Below are 26,773 nucleotides of genomic sequence, written 5' to 3' on the forward strand. Positions count from 1 at the left end.
TTTTGTTCAATATGCAAATTGTTTTTTTTGTTCATTATTGTTTGAATTGAAGTTATAAAAACGTTAATTGTTTGTTACATTCTATTGTTTTCATGATTTAAGCTTACGTTTTACACATTTGTAGTTGAATTTTAGGATTTGTTTTGTATGCATATAAAGTGTTTGATGAAATGCTTCAATGAAAGTTTATTACTTTGTAGGGTTAGTTTAATGGTTTTTGTATATATTCATGGTATTTTTAGCTTTTATATTTGAAATGAACCTTATAATAAGTGTTCTAATACCTTAGTATCACAAATTCTTGTATTCAAATTTACACTTCCCGTTATAGTGTATTGGGGTGAGGAAGTCATGATATTGGTTGCAAATTGGTAGCAAATTGGTGGAGATATCACATGAAAGATCATTATCCCATTGAAAAACATGTTGAATTGGTTGCAAATTTGGATAATGCGAGGGAAGTCATGATATTTTTATGATTTTTATAACACTTATGGCGATGAAAAACACGTAACAGCGATCATGGCGATGCCGGGCCCAGTTGATCCATCAGTGCTTACGCTTCAGGCGACACACAGGAGCGTAGCTGCGTGGGAGGGCTCCACTGCCCAATTGGTTACTCGTCAGCACTACCAGGCGAGTACGTTACGGTGGGAGGTGGATGACAGGGTATTAGACGTAGTCGAGCTAGCTGGTTTTAGATACATTCACCGGTTGTTGGGCGGGGGCTTAGAGCTCGATTGAGCACTTATCACTGCATTGGTGGAGAGGTGGAGGCCGGAGACACATACCTTCCACCTCACAGTTGGCGAGGCAACGATCACGTTGCAAGATGTGGCAGTTATCATGGGACTGCCGGTTGAAGGACAAGCAGTCATTGGTCATGGGGAGGGAAATTGGCCAGCATTAGTACATGAGCTGCTAGGGGTTTGGCCGGAAAACCCTCAAGACCCCTCACAGCCGAAGATCATCGTTGGATCGTCATTGAAGCTGACTTGGCTTCGACAGCATTTTAGCGCGCTTGAGGATGATGCAGATGATGTGACGGTTGACAGACAAGCCCGAGCTTACATTTTGTACCTGTTTGGATGCATCTTGTTTCCGGACAAGAGCGGCGACTCAATACAATTGATCTATCTCCCTCTACTGGGAGACTTGGAGCGCGTAGATGAGTACAGTTGGGGAAGTGCTACCCTAGCGTATCTGTATCGTAACTTATGTCGAGCATCTCGTAAGGGTGCCAAGGACATGGGTGGATGCTTGATGTTGTTACAGATATGGTCATGGGAGCACATTCATATAGGGAGGCCCATTATTTGGACGGTTCGACCGGATGGGCAACATGATCAGGAAGATGACGCGGATGATTTTGAACCGATATTAGGGTCACAGCATTGGCGCGGGATGGATCCTTTGGCAGTAAGGTAGCAACACTCAATTCACTATTCAAATTCATAATTTCACTATTTTATGATAGATGAAAATGTTTATTTGTTTACAGCTGGCTTCGCGTATATCTTTCGAGATCCCACTCCCCACATACTCTCGTCTACTACAGGGACGCACTAGATCGACAACGGGACGAGCAGGTTAGTAACATTTACTATTTGTATTAGTTATGAATAAATTGTATACATTACTAAGCATATTGATTTCTATTACAGATGACATGACAGCCTTACACAGCGGCTAAGATGGAAGCTCTACCGCACATATGTACATCGGGCCACGAGATTTGGAGATCGCGTTGTCCTCTTATTTGCTTTGACATCGTCGAGCTACATCTCCCGGATCGTGTCATGCGTCAATTCGGTTTGGAGCAGGTAATTCCGCAAGCCTGTGACACCCAACGTCAACTACATGCGATCGATCGGAGGACTGGGGACAAGAACTACCTCGTACGACATAGATCGCATGTAGATGCGTGGAACGACCGAGCATCTACATTGGTTGGAGGAGATAACTTCACAGGTCATAGCTCTGCTATGTACATGAGTTGGTACAGGCGCATCTCCATATTACGCCTAACGAACATCGCATTTGCGCAGCCAGGATCACATTACCATCCGACATCTACGTTACTGGTACGTTTTCTTTCAACACTCATAACAAATAGTAATAGTTTTAAGTAACTGTTTTAACAATATAATGATAACAAACAGGCTGAGCGCATCCGATCGGTGTTGATACAATGTAATGACACGATTCAAGGGGCCGCTACATCGCCAGTTGACGTGGGCTATCGGCTATATTCTCAGACCTTAGGCTCCATTAATGCGTCGTTGACCGATGCATTGAGTCAAGCGGGTTATGAGTACCTCATACCGACTCCACCCGTCATTGGCGACGTAGATGACACATTCCACACTCCTTCTCCAAGGAGTTCAGCCCATCGAGGTAGCTCTTCCGGAGGATCCAGTTCTCGGTCCACAAGAGGCCGCCAGCGTTCATCTACTCAGGGTCGGTCTTCCAGATCGCCATCGACATCCGCTACTATGTCGCCGTTCGTTCCCCCGTCTTCCATCAACACTCCTCCGCCACATCCATCGCCTCCGCAAAGGATTATCACATATCAGCGTGCTAGTCAACGACGAGCTCCTACTCTTAATGTCATTGCGGAGGTTGACGAGTTCACACCATCATCATCCACCGGTGCGCAAAACAAAAGGGGCCGGGGGTTGTAGTTTAACAAACTTTGTATATTCTTATATTATTTTAACTTCTTGTATATTCTTGTATGATTTTAACTTTGTATGTTCATGATTGTAATATATCTTCGCATTATTTTCATAATTAATTTTTTCAAATCAAGCTGGTTCGTAATTGATTAATATGAAATAGATGGTATTGAACTAGTTTAATGCAGGTTACGTTCACTATTTAGGGGAAATGAAAGAAAAAAAAAATATTGTTGCAGGCCACCAGCAAACCGCCACATGAAGTGGCGGTTTACCAGGGATCAAACCGCCACATGAGATGGCGGTTTGCCTTGACCAAACCGCCACTTCATGTGGCGTTTTTGTGCTTTATGTAAACCGCCATTTCAAGTGGCGGTTTGGTCTGAAAAAAAAAAAAAAAAGACTTTTCCACGTGGACGGTATTCTGGGAAATTCTTTCCCAAATTAGGTAAAGTGGGAAATTTTTTTTTTTTAAACATTATTTAGGGAAATGACTCAGAAAAAGATGTCAAAAATTACCTAATAATTTTTTTTACAAAAAGTATCTGATAAACAAAGGTTTGTCAAAAAATACCTAATAAATTTTTTTTCTTTTTCGAAGAGTATCAAAACGTTTTTCTTTAATTGACCGTCAAATATAACGGTTGACTGGTCAAAATCGAAAATTTTTATTCCTCATCTTTAATTTCTTCATTGTCTTCTTTCTCTACTCTTTACTCAAAATCGAAATTAAATTGGAAAAGAAATTAAAGATGAGGAAGGAGAATTTTCGATTTGGACTAGTCAATCGTTATATTTGACGGTCAACTGAAGGAAAACGTTATGGTACTCTTTGGATTGGAAAAGAAAGAATTCTCTTAGGTATTTATTGGCAAAACTTTTTTATTAGGTACTTTTTGAAAAAAAATTATTAGGTATTTTTTGACAATTTTTCCTTTAATAAATAAAATTTTCTTTTTCAAAAAAATAATATCATTATTATTAAATTTTCAATGTAATAATATTTCTGCTAAATTATGTCTAAAAAAAACTTATTTTATGAGTTTATAATCAAAGAAAATTCATTTCTTTTCGTATTGTCCACGTATGATAGTATGAATATTACTCCCTCCTATTCACCCCTTAAGGAGAGTCAAAAGTGGGACTCTAAGGGTAGGAAAGAGAGTGATATTATGGGTTTTTAATGTAAGGGAGGAAAATTAGTATGGGTAATGGAGGGTATAATTGAAAATAGGATAAAGCTACTAAGGGCATAAAAGTCAAAAACTCATATCAAAAATAGAAATGGGACAATTAAAATAACTTGACCATAAAAAGAAATAAGACATATAAGCTGAATAGGAGGGAGTATTACTTATGACTTTTTAAAACTTAAACTGGTAAGTTAAATAGCAATTTATAAAACATGTCAATGTGACTTAGTGATTTATCTGAAATCTGCTTTAAAAAATAAAAACTAAAGATCGGTAAGTTACTTAGTGGTTATTTGTCTTTTAATTTATCTACAAAAAATTTTAAAAATAAATTTAAATCGCTAAGTCACAATTCATTTTAAATTAAATAAATTATATGTAACTTATAAAGACAAGTAAATTACTTATTACTCCATTAAAATCTGATTACTCAGTTGGAAAAGACAATTCATTTCAAAAATATATTAATTTATTTTTAAAGAAGTTTCATTTCTAGCTTTATGTAATAAATGAACTGCAATTTTACTTGGTGATTTAATGATTATGATAAATTGCTATACAACTTAGTGATTTACTTTGTAAAACATAAAACCAAAATGTTAGAATTAAGTTTTTGTTTGGTATTTTTTTGAGAAAGAACAAATCCAAATTAAATGTTAAATAAATTAAAGTATAAACCAAACTCAAAAATTAACCATAAATTTCTTTTTGATGGGAATAATCATAAAGCTCATAAAATTCAATTAAATTCAAATAAAATAGGAAAAAAAAAATAATTGAGGGAGGAATATCTTAACATGTCCAGGGTAGATTCCTTGTATTGAATTGATGGAGCCTGGAAAGTGGAAATATAAATATATAAAACTCCTCAAATCTATCTTGTTCTCGTTAAATCAGTTAAATTTTGAACTTTGAAGTTTTCCATTACCTTTCTTCTCCAATGGATTTCCCCATCTTTTCTAGTTTCTGAAATTAATTTGGGGCTTTAAAAATGTTATCCATTATTTGAAGTTTTCTTCTAGAAACTTCTCGACCGAGTGAAAATATAACCCAAAATTCTGAAACCTTCTTTTGCAATCAATGAAGAAATTCCGTGTGTTCTGTACAGACCCAGATGCTACAGACTCATCATCAAGCGATGAAGATGAGAAAATCAAAGAAAACCCCCTTAAAAAGAAGCGTTTTCTTCGGGAAATTACCATTAAAAATGGCAGAAAAGCATCGGAAAAACCCATGGCTAAGGGTTCTCCGACTGCAAGGATGCCAAAAAAGGCGGTCAAATACCCGGGAGTTCGATTGAGACCTTGGGGAAAGTATGCTGCTGAAATTCGACACCCAATTGATAAGGTAAGAATTTGGTTAGGAACTTTTAATACTGCTAAAGAAGCTTATGATGTTTATTACTTAAAGAAACTTGAATTTGATGCTTTACGAATGACTAGGAAGTCTAATAATAATAATAATTCTGTTGAATTACAAACTGATAATTTGCCAATTTCTGAGGAGAAAACTGATGTAAAAGAAGAAATAGTTGATGAAAAAAAGGGAGGTTTGCCTATTTCTGAGGGGCAAACTGTTGTAAAAGAAGAGATAGTTGATGAAAAAGAGGTTGTAGTCAAGGAGATTCCTGCTGGTGTAATGAGGGTTAAATCAGGGAAATGGGGAGCTAGGGTTAGTCATCCAAAAACAAGTGATAGAATTTGGTTGGGAACTTTTGATACTGCTGAAGAGGCTATTAGGGTTTGTAAGCAAAAAGAAGGTGAATTTGAGGATAAATATAAGGGTAAGGAGAGGATGAGTAATGAACCTTGTGAAGGAGATTTTCATGGTGTTAAAGGTTTAGAGAGTACAAAAGAATGTTCAACTGTTAGGGTTTTGGGGGGTAGAAGGTGTGAAGCTCGAGTTTGGCACCCGAAAGTGAAAAATTGTAGTTCGGTGGGTACGTTTAAAACTCGTAAACTGGCTCGGATTGATCGTTCTAGGAGACATGAATGTGGGTGTGGAAACATCGAGGCACCTCGAGGTTTTGATGGTCAGGAGATTGTTGTGGGTTTGGCTGCTCCCGGCTTGTTTGATGATGGTGATGATGCAAAAATGAAGTCTACAAATTCTGATCTTGTGAAGGATACTAAAAGTGAAAAAACCGGAGGTGCTGAGTTTCGGGAATGTGAAACCGGTAACACCAATGAACCTCTAAACAATGGGGTCGGTTTTATCGAAAGAGATGTTGTATCTGGTTTGTCAACAAAGATTAAAACTACAAATTTGGGGTTTGTTAAGACAATAAACAATGAAGAATCTGGAGATGTAGAGTTGCCTACTGGTGTTAGCCCTGTTAGGATGACAAAATCAAGTAACTTCAGTGCTTGGATCCCTCATTCAGTATCGGGGATTGAACATATTGTGCATTCTTACGAAACCCTTGAAAAGGATGTGGGCAGTATTAAAATGACTCATTTTGAGCAATGTTTTAAGTCTAGGAAGAGGGTCAGACCTGATGATGATGATGATGAAGTTACAGTTACTCCTAACAAGACTGATTCCGAGGTTCTTTATGGCTCTCCAACTTCAATGTTAGATGTTAATTCGGAGGATTATGCAATCACTTGGTCTGGGTTGAAGAGTGAAGTTGAACATGGGGCAGTTCACGGCTTGCTCGCTTTAGTTTTTGAAAAAAAGAGAGTGAAAGGCGAGGATTCCATTGTTCAGCAAACCAAAGGAAGTGATGGTATTTCTGAGGCGCAGCTAAAGGTTGTTGTACCGTTCACTTTTGATGAAGCCGTGAAGGTTGGCATCGTGAACGAATAAGGGCAACTTCTTACATTGAACGATTTCCTGTGTTTTCATTTTATTTCTCGCAGAATAAGTTCTGGAGCCCTTACCAAGATTAACGAATGGCACGATCTTAGGCGTTTGTGTCTGATAATGGAGACCGATACTTGCTTGGCCTTTTGATGCTATAAGCTTTTGATGTACATATGTTCTCGTATTGAAGCTTTGTTGAAATAGGAATGTAGTATATTGCAATGTTCGGTCTCTCTTTAACTGTGAAGTTTTTGGGTTATGAACGGGCATTGACCTTGAAAACTTTGTTCTTGTAAATGAATTGTAACTTGTTTTCGTTAATGCTGCAAGCCTGCAACGCAATAGTTCAATCGATTTTGTCGTTGGATTCGCTAGATTGTTGATGATATTGATGGAATTCAGGTAGGCTATATACGAATGCAGTTGTAGTCGAGTTAAGGCCAACAATTAGGCGAATGGTTTTAACGACTATAAACGTATGAAACTGTAGTACCCTTGGAGGCTCTTACCAGATTTCTTGTGTTTAGGGGAAAATATTCTTCAGAAAAACTAATTTTTCATTTTTTGATTTGTTTGTTCAGTTTGAAAACGATATTTCAAATGAAAAATTAAAGTACATATTTCTCTAAAATTAGGAGAAAATAAATTTTCTTCACTTTTCCGTTAAATCAAACCAAAGAAAATTAATTATCATTTGCATATTCATTAGAAAATAGTTTTATGGAAAAATTGTTTTTCAAGTAAAATGTTTTTCGTCCAATCAAATACTATTGGTGTTTATCCCGAGTTGAACTCTACCAATGAAATGAAACATCCTTGACACCTTCTACGTCAAGAGAATTGATTATTACAACAAGGTCTGAATTTGGTTACGTCAAAAGAATTGAACTTCTCCATATCATTTTATCATGGAAAAATAAAAAGAAAACTGTCATCTTCATGTGGTCCAATTTTTAAACTCTTAGTACGAACATCATATACAATTTCACATAAATAAAAAATACACATGATTTAATAAGTTATTTTAATACAGTTCATTACAGCCCTTCTTGTATGAGACCGTGTCACGGTGAGACAACCTCAAAATAAAAAATCCATAAGTTAAAAGTTTCTCCTATTGGGCTATTTAACCAAGTATGTGGCATGCTTCACGGTAAGACCGTCTCATACAAGAATTTGTGAATATCGTAAAATTATTCAACAGGATTTCAACCTCCGAATGAAGGCAGATCCACATAGAAGTACATTACAAACATCCTTTATCTTGGAAGCTCTTGATGCAATCATCAAACATTTGTGAGATATTTTTAAAACCAGAGAATCCTAGCAGCATTATCTTGCTACTGTCCATGCTATGTGGGTTGTTGTCTCCTACCCTACTGCTCATCCTAAACATCACAATGAAACATCATGTGGTCATAAAAGGTAGCTCATGTACAAACACCACATATTTGGGGTAGAGGGGTGGAGTTTAGTAGACCCTAAAACATTTTTAAAAACACTGAAACTTACTTGCTTTCGAACGGATACATCGGATACTTCTCCTTGAGCATCTTCATGATATCTGACCAGTGATGGACTGAGCTTGAACAAATTAACCTTCCAGACGCTTTTTCTTCCTCCATTGCTAAAATGTGAGCAGTGACTACATCATCTATGTGAACAAACCCGATAACCTGGTTGGGATACTCTCCTAGAGCACCTATTCCCAAACAGTAACAAAATGAATAAATGCGGTGAATCCATATTAAATCTTATAATTTAAAAAGTGTCCGAGAGGTTGTTTCTCAATATTAACGATGACCACAAGTCGGGAATTTACAAGAGAGAGGTTTTCAACTGCCATGTGAGTTATGAGTTGTGACAAATGACTTAAGGTTAAAATTACCAAAAATATCATTACAATATACACCAATCACGAGGCTTTGTTCTTTGATTAATAAACAAGGCTTCATTAAAGTAAGTTTAGATATGGAAAAATGAGTCCCTCTTAGATTAATCAAAGTCAGTTAACAGAATGATCGAAACATTCAATTGCAGAAAAATTAAGCTTCGACAAATCTAACTGAAAGGATAGAAAGTTAGAATCATAGTTCAAAAACAAGGTTGCATCACCTTATCGCGACTGTATCGTAAAGGATTTTGAGGTTATCATGATCGAGTCGAATTCACCGCAAAATCATCCAAATTCTTTGAAATGAACTTTTGTAAATAATACTCCTACAGTTTAATTTTAAGACGTCATTTTCAAAACATGTCACCAATAATATGTTCAGAAGCAGATTGAACGAAATGAAAGTAATATGCATAAGTAAGACTGGTGAAAACAGAAATTCTCCATGCTTTAATGCTCCATCATTCTGTTTTTCGTGGGTCAATTTTTCCAGCTTCGTTGGCCTGGTCGTAGAATTAGGGTTTGTTTTGCAGTCTAGATTTTTAACTCCAGGTTCTTTTTGCAGAGGGTATTTTGGTTTTTTCTTGGTTTGTGCTTGTTCCGTTTTGGTTGTTTAGGCCTTTGTTTGTTGGCCTGCTTTCAGGATTTTTGTGCCTTTTGTCCCTCTTGGGGGGATCCCCTTATACTTTATATGTTTTTTGGTTATCTATATAACTTTATTTGCCAAAAAAGAAAACATAAATTCACCTTTAGTAAGTGAAAGTAAAAATTCCAGTGTGCTTGTTGGATGTGGACTAAGCAACGGACCAACCACAAACGATGGATTAACAACCACTAAATCAAGACCATTTTCTTCAGCTACCTCCCATGCTGTCTTCTCTCCTAAAGTCTTCGCGTATGGATACCATAGCTGAATCAAGAAGATCACTGGTAAGAAGACTGAAATCTACAAAAATTATGTAACTTCAATAGTTATAGGAAGTGTCAGAATACACTGTAGCGCTTGCAGTACTCTGGATCACTCCAATGTGATTCATTTAGGGGAGACACTTGCTGGACATCATCTCGATACCGTACGGCAGAGCAGGATGAAGTGAGCACAATCCTCTTTACAGATTTTGCCTTTATGCATGAATTCAAGACATTTTTGGTCCCATTTATACAAGGATCAACTATCAGACCCTGCAATATTTTTCATTAAAAAAATTTTCTAAATAGAAAGTTAAGTTTAAAAATTATGAATTTGCAATATTTTGCAACTAGACATTTCCTAAAAATTTGGTCTTGCATAATTTCTTACGTCAATTGCTTTCTTTTTCACACAAGTTGATGTTTTTTTATCCTATTTTTCTTATGAGATTTTCTTAATGAAAAGATCTTTGGCCTCTGGAGGTTCATTGGATACAAAGGTTTTCACTTTACAATCAAAAAGTGAAGTCTATAGCCACCTAATTAGCCGAACAATTTGTTTTATTTTGACGGGTGTGAAGGAGGGGATGACCTAAGGTGATGTTTGGTAGGGAAAAAAATTGCGGGTAAAGAAGGGAAGAGAAATAAAGGGATGTGGTGATTTCCTTCATTAAGATAGCAAAAAGGAACAAAGAAATGAAGAGAGGGTGTCAAAGGAAAAAATCATTTATACTTTGTACAAATTAAATCACCCAAGCAAGATAAAATTACATCACACTTCCCTCCCTCCCCTTCCTAAAATGTTATCTAAAAATACTCCAAGTCTTCATCAACATTATGATGCACCTTTTATTGAACCACCTTCGTCCTTTATAGTTTGAATCAATTATAAGTTATCCTTGAGAGTCATGCTCTAGATATCTATCAAACTCTCAAATGTCAGTCGTCCTTACATTGCTACAGCAACAGTTCCCACCATTGAGATTGCCACATTGGTGCTAGAGAAAATATATTCCCCACATTTTTGTGCTGCTATTTGCAATTATAGCAAATTATTATTTGTCCCAATGAAATTATTACATTTTCCTCATGTAAAAGATTTTAAGAAAAAATGTATAAATTTTATTGTAACGGAGGAGTAGCATTATGAATTCATGGCCTATAGAGCTTCGATAATGTATTAAAAACTTAGCTTTCTACTACTCTTGTGAGATGAGATTGAAAATCTCAATTCCTATAGATTAACAAGGAAATTCTCCAATATTCAATGGTATTTTGAGATATTACAATAAAAACTATATTATAAATCAATCACAACATTTTATAAATGGGACATTATTTTTGTTTTTCTTTTTTCTTTTTTATTCTTTCCGGATAAAAGGAATAGCTAACATGAATAAGGGCACAGGATAACACCCTAATAGAAATGTCCATATTGAATTGTGGCTCAATCAAGCTCTCTAATATTAAGTTGATGGATTCTCAAATTGTATATGATGAATGTATGAATGAAGGTTATCTAGAGTGGTCTGCAGCCTAATTCGATGCTCAGGAGGGAAAATAGTTCGCCTAGGCAGGCACCCTAATTGCTTGAGATTGCAGACTTGCCATACGAGCCACAATTCCACCTCTTCTTGAACTTGATGCTCATTCCGATACTATATGTGCTCAAGTGGGCACTATATATGCCCAGGCGGATAATATCTTTGTCTGGGGTGGCACAAACCTCCTGTTTTACATTGAGAGAGAAATGAACAGGATTTTTTCTTGAGTATAGATACTCCAAGCCTTGGCTTAGTATTTGTGTGAAGTATTGTTGAGTGATCGGAAAGCCGCAAAAAACTAGGGGTCAGTGAAAGGCTTCAGTTGAGAATCCTTATGCATAATATTAGTGAGTTTAACTAATGAGAGATTAGTATTTATAATTAAATTTGTGGCTTTAATATTAATAATATACTATTGATCTAACCCTAAGAACAAACCAATTTCTGAAACGATTCAAAATCAAGAAATACAGGCAAACGTTTATAATTATATTGGGAATACTCTTGTAATAATTAAAGAAAAAAAGGAACATACATGAAAATCCTGGGAGCCATGAGGCAGAAAGACAGTGCAAGCGGTGTGGAAAACTCCATCAACTCCATTAATGCAGTCATCAAAGCTACCATCGACCAACAAATCAGCTTTGTATAGAGACAATCGTTCCTTGGCTCCTTCAAGTTCCCACAAAAATCCAACCTTTTCCAGATTATCTGAAAGAAACTTGGTGTAGTAAAATCAGCAAATAAATATAGTTCGTAGTGATCATTGAAATCAAATCAAATGTAAGAAAAAACAGTAAAGAAGAAGAAACGGATAAGTACGAGGATCTCGGACAGTGGCACGAACAGTATGACCTTGTTGAAGGAGAGCCTTAATCAAATAACCGGCTATGAAGCCAGTTCCTCCGGTCACACAATAAAGCATATTTTCCTTCTCTCCTCACAGGCTCACACAACAACTCTTATTTGAGCCGTCTGAGGTCTAACATCATACTAATACAATCTTATTTGTTTGTTTATTAATTGAATAATTTGCAAATTATAGTTTTAAAGTTTTAGATTTTTGTGAATTATAATTTTAATATTTATTTTTTTGCAAATTAAAGCTATTAAGGTATCAAAATCTATAACATTTAGTAATCATGTAATTCTGATCACTTAACCTAAAATTCCAATCACCAAAATGGTCGGGATTCGTTGATTTGGCTTGAATGTCGTCAACTTTGATATTTTAGTGGATGTAATTCGCAAAAGTGTTAAACTTTAAGGTTGCTATTTACAAATTATTTTTTTTATATTAATCCCTTGTGAACAAAATTAACACAAATTTTTAAATGGCATTGTCTCATGGTAAAAAATTATCTCTATTAGACTAATTTATTATATTTATTCTATTAAACGATCAATTACAATTTAAAATAATTAATTGGAGACAGGCCCGGCTACTCCACGGAAGCTCCAGGAGCCATGCTCAGGGCCCCAGAATTTAGGGCCCACCATTCTTTCTATATTTTTGTTATTATAAGTATGCGTGAATTTTGTCATGTTTGGCTCCAATTGAACATTCCGATAGTAATAATATGAAAAAACCCCAATCAAATTTTATACTATTTTCATTATCTTTCTATTTCAATTTTTGATTATGAAACTTTGTATTATTATGAAAAATTGCATTTGATTGCTTGATTTATTTATGATTAGTGATTTTGTGTAGTTTTAAATTTGTAGTTTTAAACTTAATAATATGACTAAAAATTATTAACAATATAGTAATTCGCATTAAATTCTGATGGGCCTATTAAATCATATAAATAAAATACAATATTCTATCTTATACAATATTCTATTTAATTATTAGAAAAAATTATAATAAACTACTTATTCTATACCCCTCTTTACAAAAAAACTACCTTATCTAAAATTTTTTACAAAAAACTACCTAATATATAATACATTTCTTTGCAAAAGACTACCTTATAACGGTTTTTAGCATTTGACCGTTAAAATTAACCGTTGACTATCACGTGATAGTCACGTGACCTTAAAAAATTTTTTTTAAAAAAAAAAAAATAATAATAATAATAATAATAAAAAACAATAATAATAATAAAAATAAAAATCATGATAAAAAAAATAAAAAAAATAATAAAAATAATAATAATAATAAAAATAAAATAAAAATAATAAAAATAACAAAAAAAATAAAAATAAAAATAAAAATAAAAATAAAAATAAAAAATAAAAAATAAAAATAATAATAAAAATTATTATTAATATTATTATTAATAAAAATTTTATAAAAAAAATAATAAATAATAATAATAATAATAATAATAATAATCCAAAAAAAATAAAAATAAAAATAGAAATAAAAAAAATAATAATACTAATAAAAATAAAAAAAATTAAAAAAAATAATAATAATAATAAAAATTAAAAAATAATAATAATAATAATAATAATAATAATAATAATAATAATAATAATAATAATAATAATAAAAATAATAATAATAATAATAATAATAAAAAAATTTATAAAAAAAATTTTGAAAAAAAATTAATTTTTATATTTTTATTATTATTATTATTTTTTTAATTTTTATTATTATTATTATTATTTTTTTTTTTTAATTTTTATTATTTTTCTTTTTATTATTACTAGTATTATTTTTTTATTTTTTAATTTTTTGATTTTTTAAGGTCACGTGACTATCACGTGATAGTCAACGGTTAATTTTAACGGTCAAATGCTAAAAACCGGTATAAGGTAGTCTTTTGCAAAGAAATGTATTATATAAGGTAGTTTTTTGCAAAAAATTTTAGATAAGGTAGTTTTTTGCAAAGAGGGGTATAGAATAGGTAGTTTATTATAATTTTCTCTAATTATTATCTTAAGGTTGTATATATCATTTTCAATTTTTATATATTGTAATAATATGTTGGTTATCTTAAATATAAATTGCATCTAGTTGTATAAAAATAAACTCAATTATTGTTTATTTTAAATGAACTCATTTATTCGGTATAATTGCCGAAAATAAAATCAAATATTGTTTATTCTAATTTTTGACTTAATAAATCTTTGAAGATGGTTATAACTTATAAACATTAGGTCGGTTTATTTGTAACAAATATATCTAATAAGTGAGTTCATTCAAAAATAAATATTAGATGTTTTTATTTTCAACGGATCAAGCAAATATTAGTTTATTATTGACAATTTACCCTATAAATAAATAAACAAATAATAAATTAAATTTTTAATTGATTATTTGTTATAAATGATAATCATATCTAAAGGAGTGTTGGCAATTAATAATATCAATTGACCTATGATTCCTATTGAATTCAAAACTTAATGGAGTATTTATTTTTAACAATGATGACAAAATAAAAATATATATTTGATTTGATTCTTTTTTAAGCTAACATGTTATCAATAATATTAATTTGCAACAAGTATATAAAGTTGCTTTATTAACATTATTGTTATCATAAAATATATTTAAAATAAGTAAAAAAGATGAAACGATAAGTTCAATGAGAACTAAAGTGAAATTATATGGTGACAACTAAAAAAAATAATTTAACAATAATTCTCTAAGAGGGACTAAAATAAAATATGTAGAGGGAGTATTTCATTTGTCTAAATCTTTTATTTGATTTTGCAACTTCAACTTGCTATTTTTCTTGCTTAAATCTCAATTATTTATTTTTTTTGGATCGTGTTTGATTTATGGAAATTATGAATACGTATGATTTAGGATTCATGTGATAATGAATGCTATGGAGGCTTTAGAATTTTTAGTTGAATTACTGTTAAATTTTATTCTAGTTTCTTCCTATTTTGAGTTAAAATTACCTTCATTATTCATGATTTGAAAATCAAAAATATTTATTGGAAATCAAAACTAGAATTTTAAATAAATATTAGATTGGGACGATCTTGGTTTATGTATATCTTTATGAGTACCATAAAGTATTTGTATTTAATTGTAAAATACCCATGTAATAAAACAATTCCTTCACGTGATGATGGGTTAGCGGTGATGATTAGAGTTCTATAGATGTTATATTGAGCTGCGCACGTGAGAATTTGTAGTTTTGTATTAGGTTTTGGTAAATGTATATTAGACTAGATTGTATTGATTATGTTGGACTTTTATAGTGATTTTTATGATTACTTTGTATTTTAGTTAGATGATTGAATTGAGAATTAGCTGATTTAGCTATGTTTTAGAACTGATGACCTCGTTGCTCAAGTTTTGGAATTGAGATTTAAGTTTCTTGGGAAATAAACCCTTTGATGACCCTGTTTACCCGGTCAACGGTAAGTCGAGTTGTTACAGTAATCATTTGACTTTGGTTCTTATTCTTATTCACTAATGAATTTGAAAATATATATATTTGCACAATAAAATTATCACAAATTCTATAATGAGACGATCATACTGATATAGTGAGATTATCTCTATTAAGTTAGTCTAATATAAACTTACTGTTTTTAAGAGATTAATTATAAGCTTAAAGTAATCACTCATATTTTTTAATGATATCTTTTTATAGTTTTAAACTAATTATATGTATGGGTTCATCCCATATAATACTTATTGAAAAATTATAAGTGGAAATCACGAAATAATTATAAAATCGTAATAAAGATTGAGAATACTTTTCTAATTGTCATAAGGCTAGAGGATCCCTGTGTAAATGTTTAATACCCCATATTTAGCTTGATAAAGGATTGATAGACTACTTATATTAACAAGGTGTATCTTTTTTTCTAGGGAGCCCATTTGCTAAGAACTTCACAGTTAAGCGTGCTTGGTGGAGAGCAATCTTAGGATGGGTGACTTCCTGGGAAGTTTTCCCGGGTGCGCACGAGTGAGGCCAAAGTGCGCTGGAAAGACTTGTGTTGGTTTGTGGGGCTAGTCTACAGTCTCCATGAGTAGTCACCAGCGGTCCGAGGGGCCGGAGTGTTACAAAATGGCGAAAATTAGGGATGACAATTCAGTCCGAATTCGACCCTGGTCCGACTCGATCCGAGAAAAATAATTTGATTCGAGTATGAGGAAAAGGTTATCCGACTCCAACTCCGACTTCACGATCCGAATCCGAGTTAGAGACGGACCGGAGTTGGACCTTATTAAAAATCCGACAATTCCTCCCGACTCCGTCCCTGAAGGAAATCCGACTTTGAATTTGACTTTTAACCCAATATTTTGTTTCCTTTAAAACTCTAGACGTGACTAATTCAAGCACTCTCTCATACTAATTGTAATTTTCGATTTTGAAAAACTACTTGGTATTTTTATTTAGATCAATCAATCAAAATACGACAAATCAGATCAAGAGAAATAAAATACGCCAAATTAAAATGCGAGAAAATTTTGTTAAATTGTAGTATTAGGAATATTTCTCATGTTAAACTTGAATTCAAAGTACATATTTTTTTGTTAAATTGTATTTGAAAAATATATTTTGTTAACTTCGTTTGCTTTAAATCATTAGTACAATATCACAACGATAAAGTTTGATAATAATCCGACTCCGTTGGAGGTCCGAGAGTCCGAGTCAGGCAAACTTGGAGTATGCATAATCCGACTCCGAGTGGAGGTGAACTGAAAAAAAAAGTTCGACTAAAATCCGGAGTATGTATAATTCGAGCCGAGTCCGACCCATTGCCATCCCTAGCGAAAATCAACCCCTTACATTCTTCTACCACTTTGTTGTTTCATGATTTCCAAATAGAAAGCTCCCTTCATTCGTGAAAGATTTTATATATTTTTTAAGCGATTTTCAAAGTGTATTTTATGCTTAATAAACAATCTGTGACAAAATAAGAAGGGGACCATAACTAAAAATGTCGATATGTATCAAAAATCATTACTTAAAATAAATTTGAGATAATTAGGGTAAACGAGCCTAGACATGTAAATGAGATGTTTGCCCTAAATAGTAAGAAGTATTTAATTTTGTGTTCTTTTAAAAAAAAGTTTCCGAACAAATTTTACAGACAGAGAAAAGTATTTAATTTGAATGCAAATCCAAAATCATTAAAAAAGATAAATCTGGATCTGAATCGGATCTGATCCCAACATGTACATAACTACATACCTATCTCTATCGGAGGAGTACACTCCTTCGTCGACATATGGAGTTTTATTTTTATCAAAACAAAATCGGTCAATTGATACATTAATTAATATTTTATTTACCAAATCTTGAAGATTCTTCTTCGTGTAAACCAAGTCAGTAATCATTCATTGATAAATCGGTAACCATTATCTGATCATTCAGCTATCCAATCAATTTAAGGCAAGATTGAGCCGATTTCTTGACTGCGATCAATGTGAGCCTGAGGGAATTTCATATCTGATTTTCCATCAAAATTCTATACATTTAGTTATGGCTGCTTCTGATGATATGGGTTCTGCAATTACAAGGATTGAAGATGGGGATTCATCTAAATCTGATGATGAAAAGGGGAATAATCTGATACCCACTTCCCAATTTTTATGCGGGCAAGAGTTAAAGTTGGGTATTGTCAATCAATATGGGCAATTGATGGGTGAATATAGTAGACTGGATGATGACTTATGGCTTTCTAATTCTCTTGATGATGAACCAGTAGAGAGGACCAATGAAGAGCTCCAATGGGGTCTTTTACCTTCTGTAAGTTCAATTTATTGAATTCTGTTTATTTTTGGCGGATTGCTTGAGCTTGATTATTTCATTTGATTTGTTGACTGGGTTTATGTTTCAAGTTGATGATAAAGTTTTCATTATGAATATATATTTGTATGTTTGTGTTAAAAATCTGTGACTCTAGTGAACAAATCTTATGGAAAGATGAGGGCTAAAATCTAGATTTTTAAAATATGATGACTTTGGGAGGATGGGTTGAAAGGCTTTTCCTGGTTTGCTTGTCCATTTACATTGTCCAGTATCCTTGTGACTTGTGTGTAGCGACTATTTTTCTGGATATATTCTTTGATCTAACTTGATCATTGCAACCCTTGTTTAAGGAAGTTAGAAATCCAAGGACCATGATTTGGAGTTCACTTACTTGCCCCATCTAGACGGTTTTTAGGATTCAGATTTATGCAACCTTACCTTGTTGAATAAGTCTAATATAGACTCAGTGCACAATTATTTTATTGTTCACCACTTCTCAATGGCCTCTTCCCTTATCCACATTCTTCACTCTCTAGTCTCCACTCCACTAACAGAAACTTCCTAACTCTACCTTAGTGATAGCAAAGAGGTTTATTCCACCGAATCTTGGTAGCAAACCTCATTTGCAACACATGAATAAGAAGTACACATGATATGGACGTTTAGTCGTCGCTTGTAAATATAAATTATGGAAGTTGCCAAGATTGAATATTACATAGGATCTAATCTAATTATACTTCCTATAAGTACTCCTATGTTTGAGTTTACTACATTGTGGTTCTCTATGTGAGAGTTTTTTCTTACCACAATGTAGCAAATTCAAAGAGACGGATGTGTATATATGAAGCAGTTTTGTTGGAAATAAAGATGTCCTGTTTTCCTTGTTCCTAAATGCTATGTCCCATAAAGACTTTGCTTATTGAATATAGTGAGCTTAAACTTACTTCATATTTCTATGGGGGCCAAAAGTTTTGCTATTGGTAGTTCTGATCTGATTTCAGATGTGGTTTTCTTTCCTCTCCTGAGTAGTTTCGTTACTTGACTTCGTCCTTCTATCTCTCAACTCTAGTAGAACCGTTTACCTTTTCTTTAAGTATATATAAGCACAAATTATGCTGCACAATAATCTAGTCATTTCATTTAATTTTTTCAAATCACTAATTTTACGATTTGTTATCTATTACTGGTGCAGTGGGAAAATAGAGTTGAATTGGCGGATCGTCTTCACAAGTCTGTCTGTGATGGAAGCATGGTGTCAGTTGAAGGAAAATCTTCCTTTCTCAAGGATAATTCTTACAACCAACATCAAGGTTCAAGCCCAGTTTCAGTGCTTCGGACTAGGATGTCTGACATTGATGTCAAGACTAGAATGCATCCTCAAAGCCAACACCATCAACCCATGAAGCACAATTCTTTGGGAACCCTTCAGAGTTTAGGCATCAGACTGTCTAGAGGGCAAATTCAGACATTCCAATCAGAATCAGAAAATTTAATGAAGTCCTCTGTAGTCGATGAAAGTGATAATTCTATTTCAGCCAAGGAGATACGGACTAGGACAATTAGTGATTTACTTGAATTGGATTATGAACCAGCAGCCAAGAAATGCTTGCATTGCAAAACAACACAGACCCCTCAGTGGAGGACAGGACCCATGGGACGGAAAACCCTTTGCAATGCATGTGGAGTTCAGTATAAACATGGTAGGCTTTTTCCTAATTACCGTCCTTTACGGAGTCCAACATTTGATCCTTCTTTACACACCTATTTGCCAAAGAGAGTTCAGGATATGAGGAGTAACCCAACTAAAAGATGTCCAATCCCTATTCCTAAACCCAAGAAAGTTGAGAAGACTCCAAAATTTGGTCTTTCACATTCCACCTTAGACAAGAAAATTCAGGAGATGATATTGGGGAAGACGCTCGAGAGGTGTCCAATTTCAACTCATAAACCCAACGAAGTTGAAGAGACAAGTTCAGAATTTGATCCTTCTTTGGGTTTCAATTTGGACAATGAACCCCAGGAGATGATATTGTTTGATAAAATTGGAAGGCATCCGTATCCTACTCCTAAACCCAATGAAATTGAGGAGAGGGTTCCAGATCTTAATGTTTCTTTGAACTCTTCCTGTGCAGAAACTCTAGAGATGAGGATAGATAATATTAGTGGCAGGCAACAAAGACTTACTTTTGAATCTGAAAGAGTCGAGGAGATGAGGTTGGATAACAATAATGAGAAGGACCAGAACCGTGCTCAGAGAGCCAAGAAGTTCGAGGATATGAGGCTGGATAACAATAATGAGAAGTACCAGAACCGTGCTCAGAGAGCCAAGAAATTTGAGGAGATGAGAGAAAGTAATCATAACTTTGATTCTAATTCAAATCTCAAACGGAAACGTCAATCAAAAGCTGTCAAGATGTGCTTACATTGTGAATCAACGAGGACCCCGCAATGGAGGCCAGGACCGATGGGACGAAATACACTTTGCAATGCATGTGGCGTACAATTTAGAAATGGTAGGCTATTTCCTGAGTATCGTCCTCTAAATAGTCCAACTTATGATCCTCTGTTGCATTCCCATTTGCCGAAACAAGTCGAGAAGATGAGAATGAGTAAGGTTACGACCTGTACAATTCCCTATCAGGAGTAGCTGCCATCAATTATTCCATGAAGCACGACCTTCCCTTTCAGCTTGAGAAGGGAAGTTACGTATGTTCCCCGTAATTTTTTGTTATCTTTACCTCTCACTGTGCTCCCACTCCTACAACTTTAATCTTCATTTTTGAATTTATGCATTACAAAAAGATAGGAATAGCTATTAGCTACTAGAGCTAACTTAAGTTTCTGGTTGAGCCGGGAGCTTATGAGGGTAGAAAAAGAGCAAAAAAGCTCATGTCATTTCATAGTATGTGTACCTTGAAACTACAAGTTTCAATTTGGATCTTTTGGTTATGCAGTGCACTGCTGAGGTGCCTTTACAATTGTCATATAATTATTTCTTATTTTGTATTCAAGAGTTTTTTGTATCAGATGTTCTAGAATCGAATAACAATGCGTCTACCTTTTTTACTACTATCTTATTACACTATAAAACTGTTAGTATTTTCAAAAGTTCGAGCACAATATTCCTTATTCAAATCAGACTCTACATCACAGAGCGTTTGAATAAGCATCAAAGATAGCCCTTATCTTGAAAACTTTTGATGCAATCATCAAACATTTGAGGAATTGTTTTGAAGGCAGGAAATCCCAACTGGTGGATTTTGGTAGTATCCATGCTATGAGGCCTATCGTCTCCTTTCTGACTTCCACACCTGCAACACAATTAACCATAAGGTACGTCATAATAGTTTAACATATTGACGATTTTCTAGTGCTTATAATCTCCTCACTTGGTTTCATATGGATACTCTTGATATTTAGCTTTCAGCATTGCTATGATCTGAGACCAGTGAGCCACTGCCCCTGAACAAATCAGTCTCCCGGTTGCCTTGCTTTCTTCCATGGCAAGTATGTGTGCGGCTACTACATCATCTATGTGCACAAACCCTATTTCCTGATTTGGATATTCACCAATTGCACCTATACATCCGACAAATTTGTTTCGTGTTTTAGAAGGATAGATTATATAACATATTCTGAGGTACAATCATAAGCTTAAGCTTTTGGCTGACTTGGTTTCTTGTCATGTTACAAGTCTACAACTATAAGTTTAAACTTATGGCTGTAGCACCATGATTTGCTATATACTCTATCATAGAAACACATCATATGATAAATCAAGGATTTTGTTGACAATAGTAGAAAAAGTGGCACCTTTAATAATGCCCAGCAACAGTAACAGTGTGCTGGTGGGCTGTGGTCCAAGCAATGGACCGACAACGAAGGATGCGTTAACCACTACCAAATCCAGACCATTTTCCTTGGCAATCTGCCAGGCTGATTGCTCTGCTAATGTCTTCGCACACGGGTACCAAAGCTTATGATGGAATGACAAAATTTGAAATGCTTGTTATTAAGATGATAGGGATTTCATACGATGATAATATTTTGATTGTTGATTAATTCCAATAAGGAAGTTATATGATTCTTACTTCATTTTTCTTGCAGTAGTCAGGATCACTCCAGTGTGACTCATTGAGAACAGAATTTTGCTGGATGTCTGGATGGTATCTTATTGCAGAACATGAAGAGGTAAATACAACCCTTTTAACAGTTGTTGCCTTTATGCATGATTTTAGAACATTCAATGTTCCTTTTATACTAGGTTCAAACAGATTTGCCTGCATGGATTTATATACTTTTATCACATATAAGTTTTGATATAACTATGATCAAATGATAGAGGGAGTGATTAGAGTAGTACATAAACATTTTCGTCGTATGGGACGAGCACAGGGGCAGCAGCATGAAAGACACCATCAACTCCTTGGATGGCTTCATCAAAGCTTCCTTCCTCCATCAAATCAGCTTTCATGATTTTGAGTCTTTCCTTGGCTCCCTTCATTTCCCATAAGAATCCTACCTTCTCTTCGTTTTCTGATTCACATATAATGAGTATATTGCTAATAAAACAATGCCAAAGCTCTAATCCCAAAAGAATACAATTGGTTATATTGGAAAATAACCACATGTAATCCCACATCAAAAGAATAGAGGGAGGTTGATGAAGATATAAGCTTGATGGGCTACTCCTCTTATTATCAATTGGTTTTAGGATGCAACCTCATCAAATTTGTATCCAGTCAACTTTCCTCTTGTGTGGGTCTTGTGTACAAGCCCAAATTTATTAGATTACATAAACCAATAAATTAAACCCAATAGTTCACATAAAATTTTACCAACACATTTCATTATTTTGTAAACTATATGCCCATATTTTGATGTGTATATACTTCAAATGCATTTTACGTCCCATAAAATAGTGGTAGTAAGAATGAGTGTAGTATTGAAATGAATCTTGGGAAGAAAATGAGTTTAGTAATGTATAGCAAGAGCCAAGAATGGACATAAAACTTGTCAAAGACATTTTCCTACGAATTTATATTAACTTTCCATTATCAATTCCATTATTTATTACCGACAATCACATGACCTGTTAATATAATCATATAAAAACCAGAGGAATAAGTGTTGGGAGTTTTGGAACCTGGATTCCGAACTGTGGTACGTACAGTGTGACCCCTTTCGAGCAGCGATTTGACGAGGTTGGCTGCTATGAACCCAGTGCCTCCCGTCACACAATACACCGGCATTTTTGTCTGCAATTCTTCCGTGGAATTTGAGGGTACTTAACCTTGTTGCTTAGAATTTTAGATTCATCCTAGTGATCGCATTCATCATATATGTATGATCAGGTTAGGAATACACATATTCTGATCTTGGTACTTAAAACATTGAAAATGTTAAGTTTTGTTTTTTTGCAATATGTATATATGTATAGTTTGCATAAGTAGGTTGGTCATTCAAGACACGAGTGCACAAAGCTACGTAGCTCACTTCCTTTGTGCTCCATAATTCTAAACATTTTGCAAGATCATCATGGTTTTACCATGTTCTAAAAAAAATTGTGATTTTCTATAATTAGTGTAGCAATATAATAGCGTGACTTTCTTAATTTTGGGATGACATTGTAAAATGTTTTGAGTTTTTGATCCCTTTGATTTTGCTATACATTATCATCATCATCATATCCAGTAAATCGTGCTCAGGATTTAAGAAGGATTGAATGACGGCATACTTTACCCTTCTCTGCTCGAAATTCAATTTTGCTACAATACCACAAAATTACATTTAAAATTTATCGGGGTAGAATAAGACAATATGGATTGATGAATGTATGGATAAAATGGAGAGATAGAGTCTATTTAAAGCTAATATCAATGTTAGATATGAAGTGAAAGAAAAGAAATGATCCAATCAAAAAGTGTATGGAAATCAAAGTTATTGGTATATAAAATCTACTGTGGAATGCCTCAAATTAAAAATGCCATATTTTTATTTTGTATTAATTGGACTATTTAACTCTTAAATAGAGCGCATCTCAAAATGAGAGCACCTCATACAACAATAATTTGTGTAATAAATTTCTAGTATATTTCATTAAAACCTAAACCCAAACTGTAGCTTTCTTTGAGTGAAGCGCGTCTCAAGCTGAGAATTGCACATACAGAATACAACAAATATCACATTCCACAAAAATAAAAATAAAAATAAAATTTAAAAACAAAAAGGAAAAAGTCTCACTGAACTGAAGCTAAATTAGAGCTTAACAACTTCAGGAATATGAACAGGATACTTATGGATACAATCAAACCATGGACTATCTTTTGTAGGACTATTTGTCACACCATTTAAACACTTCCACACTGCACTATTACACTTAAACCCACTTCCTAATCCAATTTGCCAAACTCTATCTCCCTTCTTCATCATTCCTTTTGCTTCAATATATGCCAATTCATACCATAATGATGACGATGATGTATTCTCAAATCTATGAAGCGTCATTCTAGAAGCTTCTACATGTTCATCTGACAACCGTAGATTCTTCTGAAGCTCATCAATCACCGCTCTACCACCAACATGAATACAAAAATGTTCAAACGCCTTTTTAAAATCCGGTACATAAGGCTTCCGCACAAAGAAGGATAATAGAAAAAGGATTTTCTCAGATGTAGGAAGCACCAAAGGACCTATAGTTGTAATATTGGATTTAAGTGCTTCCCTTGCTATAGTCATCACGTCTTTTTGAAGGGAAATCCCGAGTTTACCTTTGTTATCTTCGACTCTTGTTATACATTTGAATGATTTGTTGTCGGATCCTTTATGGGTTCGAACAAGGTGAAGAAGTTGATATTTTGCGTGACTTCTGCACGTTGTTTTGTTGGATAATAAAACCGCAGCTCCTCCCATTCTGAATAAGCAGTTCGGGAGGAGCATTGCACGATCACTTCCTTGGTAGTAGTTCGGAGTCAGTATCTCCGTACTTACTATTACTGCGTTTGAGTTTGGATGTATTTGGAGTAGATCTTTGGCTAAGTCTACTGATATCAATCCTGCACTACATCCCATCCCTGAAATATTATAACTTGCAATATCACTTCTTAACTTGTATTTATTCACTAAAGTGGCACATAAAGATGGTGTAGGAGAGAATAAACCACAATTGAGAATCAATATATCAACATCCTTGGGTTTAAGACCAGTGTTCGAGAACAGTTTGTCGAGGCAGCTGAAGATGATAGTTTTAGCTTCCTCGTGAGCTGCATCTGTAGTTGGATTTGGTGGGATGTAATGGATGGCGGGAGGTAAACAAGTCTCGTCTCCTAGTCCTGAACGTCCTAGGATTTTCATTTGAAAATCGACGATTTTGTTATCATCGACAATGATTCTAGAATGTTCCACGAAGGATGGGAATGGAACTCTAAGTATGGTGGGTGGTCTATAGTTAGAATAGTCGACCAAGTAGACTGTATGAGGGCGAGATATGTAATGGATGATGAATATGAAGATGATAAGTGAAGAAAAATAGAGGATTTGAAGGTAATTTAGTTTTTGGAAAGGAATGAAAAGGCTTATGAAGATGTTACTTAGATGGTGGAACATTTGAACAAAGATAGTAACTATGATGGGAAAGATGATAAGGGGGACCGGGGATGAAATGATTTATTAAATAGTGGTAGTCTAGTTTTACATTTTTGAGCTTTATTGATGCCCTTAAAAACCCTAGTAATTTTGGGGACATTGCTTTTGTTTGATGATGTCTTCTTTTTAGATGATTAATATTGAACTAATGAGTGAGGAAAGGGAAGGATGATGGATGTGAAGAGGTATAAAGGAGGAAGAAGGGGGATTTAAAGGCATTGAATAAGTAGACATGCGAGCATATTAACACTATGTTTGAATAGAAATTAAGGAAAAAAAGATTTAAATACCATTTGAGGAGATAAGGGAAATGAATTACCATATAAATAAAAATAAAACATTTAAAAAGTCAATATTAATTTTTTTTTCACTAAAATTTAAATTGGTTACTAAAACATACCTTTTCTGTTTCAATTTACTTGTAATATTTTTTTTTTTTCACGCAGTTCAATGCATTAATTCAATCCTTAGTATCTCTAATTATGTATAATAAAAATTATAAAAATTTGATATTAATAATCTTTGTAATGAGACGAATCAAACAAGATCTCACTTGACTATATTTTAACCTATAGATTAAAAACTAATCAAAAATTAAGAGTGATATATAAATAATGTTATTTTTACCAATATTACAACTAATATGAAACGGAGGAAGTACAATTATAGAATTATATTTTACAACTTCATAAGAGCTATTGCTATAGTTGTGACTTGAGTGAATAATATTTTGGCTCATGGGTTTGGAGCCTTGGCTATGAAATTTATTCTCATGTTGCATTGAGAAGAAATGTATACAGCTGCAAACCATTAAGAAATGGCTATGTCATGTGTTTTATGGTCAATAATCAATCATTCAATTGTATTGTTGATTTGATCTTTGAAAGGTTGGTATCAAACTTAGGTAGATGAGAGGAGTGTTTTTGAATTAGTTGTAAACTAGATAGATATAGTCCTACAATATATAATTATGTTAGTTTGGTTAATTTATATATATTAAATTTTAAATATTGTCAAAAAGTTATAAAATAGAAATTTTCCCATGTAAAGTTTCAAATAAAAATATTGATATTCAGTTTTAAAATGTGAATTAAAAAACCTTGTAATTATATTATAATGAATAATATCACATACATAAAGATTTTGTTGATATGTCCATATACATTTGTCATTTAAAGACTAAAACTATACATAGGAAATAAATTCTTATTGCAACAATTAGTTTTCTTACTCCAAGTTAGGCAATTTTAATTGATGAATTAATTAGCAATATAAATATTTAGTTGATATTGCCTAATCACACATGCCAGTTTTAGACTAAAAGCTTAGATGGAAAATAAACTCTAATTGCAAATTTGCAATTATTAGTTTTATTACAATATGCCTGTTTATATGCTGATTTATATGTTTATATTTTATTTTACAT

The 26,773-nt window shown here is 33.6% G+C and overlaps 6 protein-coding genes across 6 annotated transcripts; 3 read left to right on the plus strand and 3 right to left on the minus strand.

The window, feature by feature from the left end:
• The first annotated feature begins 1,379 nt into the window (after positions 1-1,379).
• Positions 1,380-2,811, plus strand: LOC130807472 (uncharacterized). The gene is made up of 4 exons (XM_057672681.1): positions 1,380-1,424; positions 1,502-1,589; positions 1,665-2,084; positions 2,163-2,811. Exons 3-4 carry the CDS (start codon positions 1,695-1,697, stop codon positions 2,682-2,684), a joined length of 912 nt encoding a protein of 303 aa, XP_057528664.1. The 5' UTR covers positions 1,380-1,424; positions 1,502-1,589; positions 1,665-1,694; the 3' UTR covers positions 2,685-2,811.
• Positions 2,812-4,602: 1,791 nt separating this feature from the next.
• LOC130807473 (uncharacterized) lies at positions 4,603-7,030 on the plus strand. Its single transcript, XM_057672682.1, has one exon. It carries the CDS (start codon positions 4,952-4,954, stop codon positions 6,677-6,679), a length of 1,728 nt encoding a protein of 575 aa, XP_057528665.1. The 5' UTR covers positions 4,603-4,951; the 3' UTR covers positions 6,680-7,030.
• Positions 7,031-7,175: 145 nt separating this feature from the next.
• On the minus strand, positions 7,176-12,017 carry LOC130807474 (tetraketide alpha-pyrone reductase 2-like). The gene is made up of 6 exons (XM_057672683.1): positions 11,846-12,017; positions 11,559-11,734; positions 9,564-9,752; positions 9,318-9,480; positions 8,189-8,378; positions 7,176-8,064 (listed from the first exon to the last, which is right to left on the minus strand). Exons 1-6 carry the CDS (start codon positions 11,946-11,948, stop codon positions 7,923-7,925), a joined length of 963 nt encoding a protein of 320 aa, XP_057528666.1. The 5' UTR covers positions 11,949-12,017; the 3' UTR covers positions 7,176-7,922.
• Positions 12,018-17,051: 5,034 nt separating this feature from the next.
• Positions 17,052-20,769, plus strand: LOC130807475 (uncharacterized). Its single transcript, XM_057672684.1, has 2 exons — positions 17,052-17,700; positions 18,896-20,769. The coding sequence occupies exons 1-2, from the start codon at positions 17,434-17,436 to the stop codon at positions 20,348-20,350; spliced, it is 1,722 nt and encodes a 573-aa protein (XP_057528667.1). The 5' UTR covers positions 17,052-17,433; the 3' UTR covers positions 20,351-20,769.
• LOC130807477 (tetraketide alpha-pyrone reductase 2-like) lies at positions 20,565-23,301 on the minus strand. The gene is made up of 6 exons (XM_057672686.1): positions 22,850-23,301; positions 22,067-22,239; positions 21,795-21,983; positions 21,517-21,679; positions 21,093-21,282; positions 20,565-21,014 (listed from the first exon to the last, which is right to left on the minus strand). Exons 1-6 carry the CDS (start codon positions 22,953-22,955, stop codon positions 20,873-20,875), a joined length of 963 nt encoding a protein of 320 aa, XP_057528669.1. The 5' UTR covers positions 22,956-23,301; the 3' UTR covers positions 20,565-20,872.
• Positions 23,302-23,858: 557 nt separating this feature from the next.
• On the minus strand, positions 23,859-25,482 carry LOC130807476 (3-ketoacyl-CoA synthase 5-like). The gene has a single exon (XM_057672685.1). The coding sequence runs from the start codon at positions 25,306-25,308 to the stop codon at positions 23,962-23,964; it is 1,347 nt and encodes a 448-aa protein (XP_057528668.1). The 5' UTR covers positions 25,309-25,482; the 3' UTR covers positions 23,859-23,961.
• Positions 25,483-26,773: the final 1,291 nt, after the last annotated feature.

This window comes from Amaranthus tricolor, chromosome 3, assembly GCF_026212465.1.
Source record: "Amaranthus tricolor cultivar Red isolate AtriRed21 chromosome 3, ASM2621246v1, whole genome shotgun sequence".
Taxonomy (NCBI): Eukaryota; Viridiplantae; Streptophyta; class Magnoliopsida; order Caryophyllales; family Amaranthaceae; genus Amaranthus; species Amaranthus tricolor.

Coding starts and splice junctions, on each gene's coding strand:
- LOC130807475 (XM_057672684.1), top strand. CDS start 17,434: ATGGCTGCTTCTGATGATATGGGTTCTGCAATTACAAGGATTGAAGAT. Junction 17,701..18,895: donor AATGGGGTCTTTTACCTTCT/GTAAGTTCAATT, acceptor TTACTGGTGCAG/TGGGAAAATAGAGTTGAATT.
- LOC130807472 (XM_057672681.1), top strand. CDS start 1,695: ATGGAAGCTCTACCGCACATATGTACATCGGGCCACGAGATTTGGAGA. Junction 2,085..2,162: donor ATCCGACATCTACGTTACTG/GTACGTTTTCTT, acceptor GATAACAAACAG/GCTGAGCGCATCCGATCGGT.
- LOC130807474 (XM_057672683.1), bottom strand. CDS start 11,948: ATGCTTTATTGTGTGACCGGAGGAACTGGCTTCATAGCCGGTTATTTG. Junction 9,753..11,558: donor ATGGCTCCCAGGATTTTCAT/GTATGTTCCTTT, acceptor AAAATATTGCAG/GGTCTGATAGTTGATCCTTG. Junction 9,481..9,563: donor AGTACTGCAAGCGCTACAGT/GTATTCTGACAC, acceptor TTCTTGATTCAG/CTATGGTATCCATACGCGAA.
- LOC130807473 (XM_057672682.1), top strand. CDS start 4,952: ATGAAGAAATTCCGTGTGTTCTGTACAGACCCAGATGCTACAGACTCA.
- LOC130807477 (XM_057672686.1), bottom strand. CDS start 22,955: ATGCCGGTGTATTGTGTGACGGGAGGCACTGGGTTCATAGCAGCCAAC. Junction 21,680..21,794: donor ACTACTGCAAGAAAAATGAA/GTAAGAATCATA, acceptor TTCCATCATAAG/CTTTGGTACCCGTGTGCGAA. Junction 21,015..21,092: donor GAGTATCCATATGAAACCAA/GTGAGGAGATTA, acceptor ATTGTGTTGCAG/GTGTGGAAGTCAGAAAGGAG.
- LOC130807476 (XM_057672685.1), bottom strand. CDS start 25,308: ATGTTCCACCATCTAAGTAACATCTTCATAAGCCTTTTCATTCCTTTC.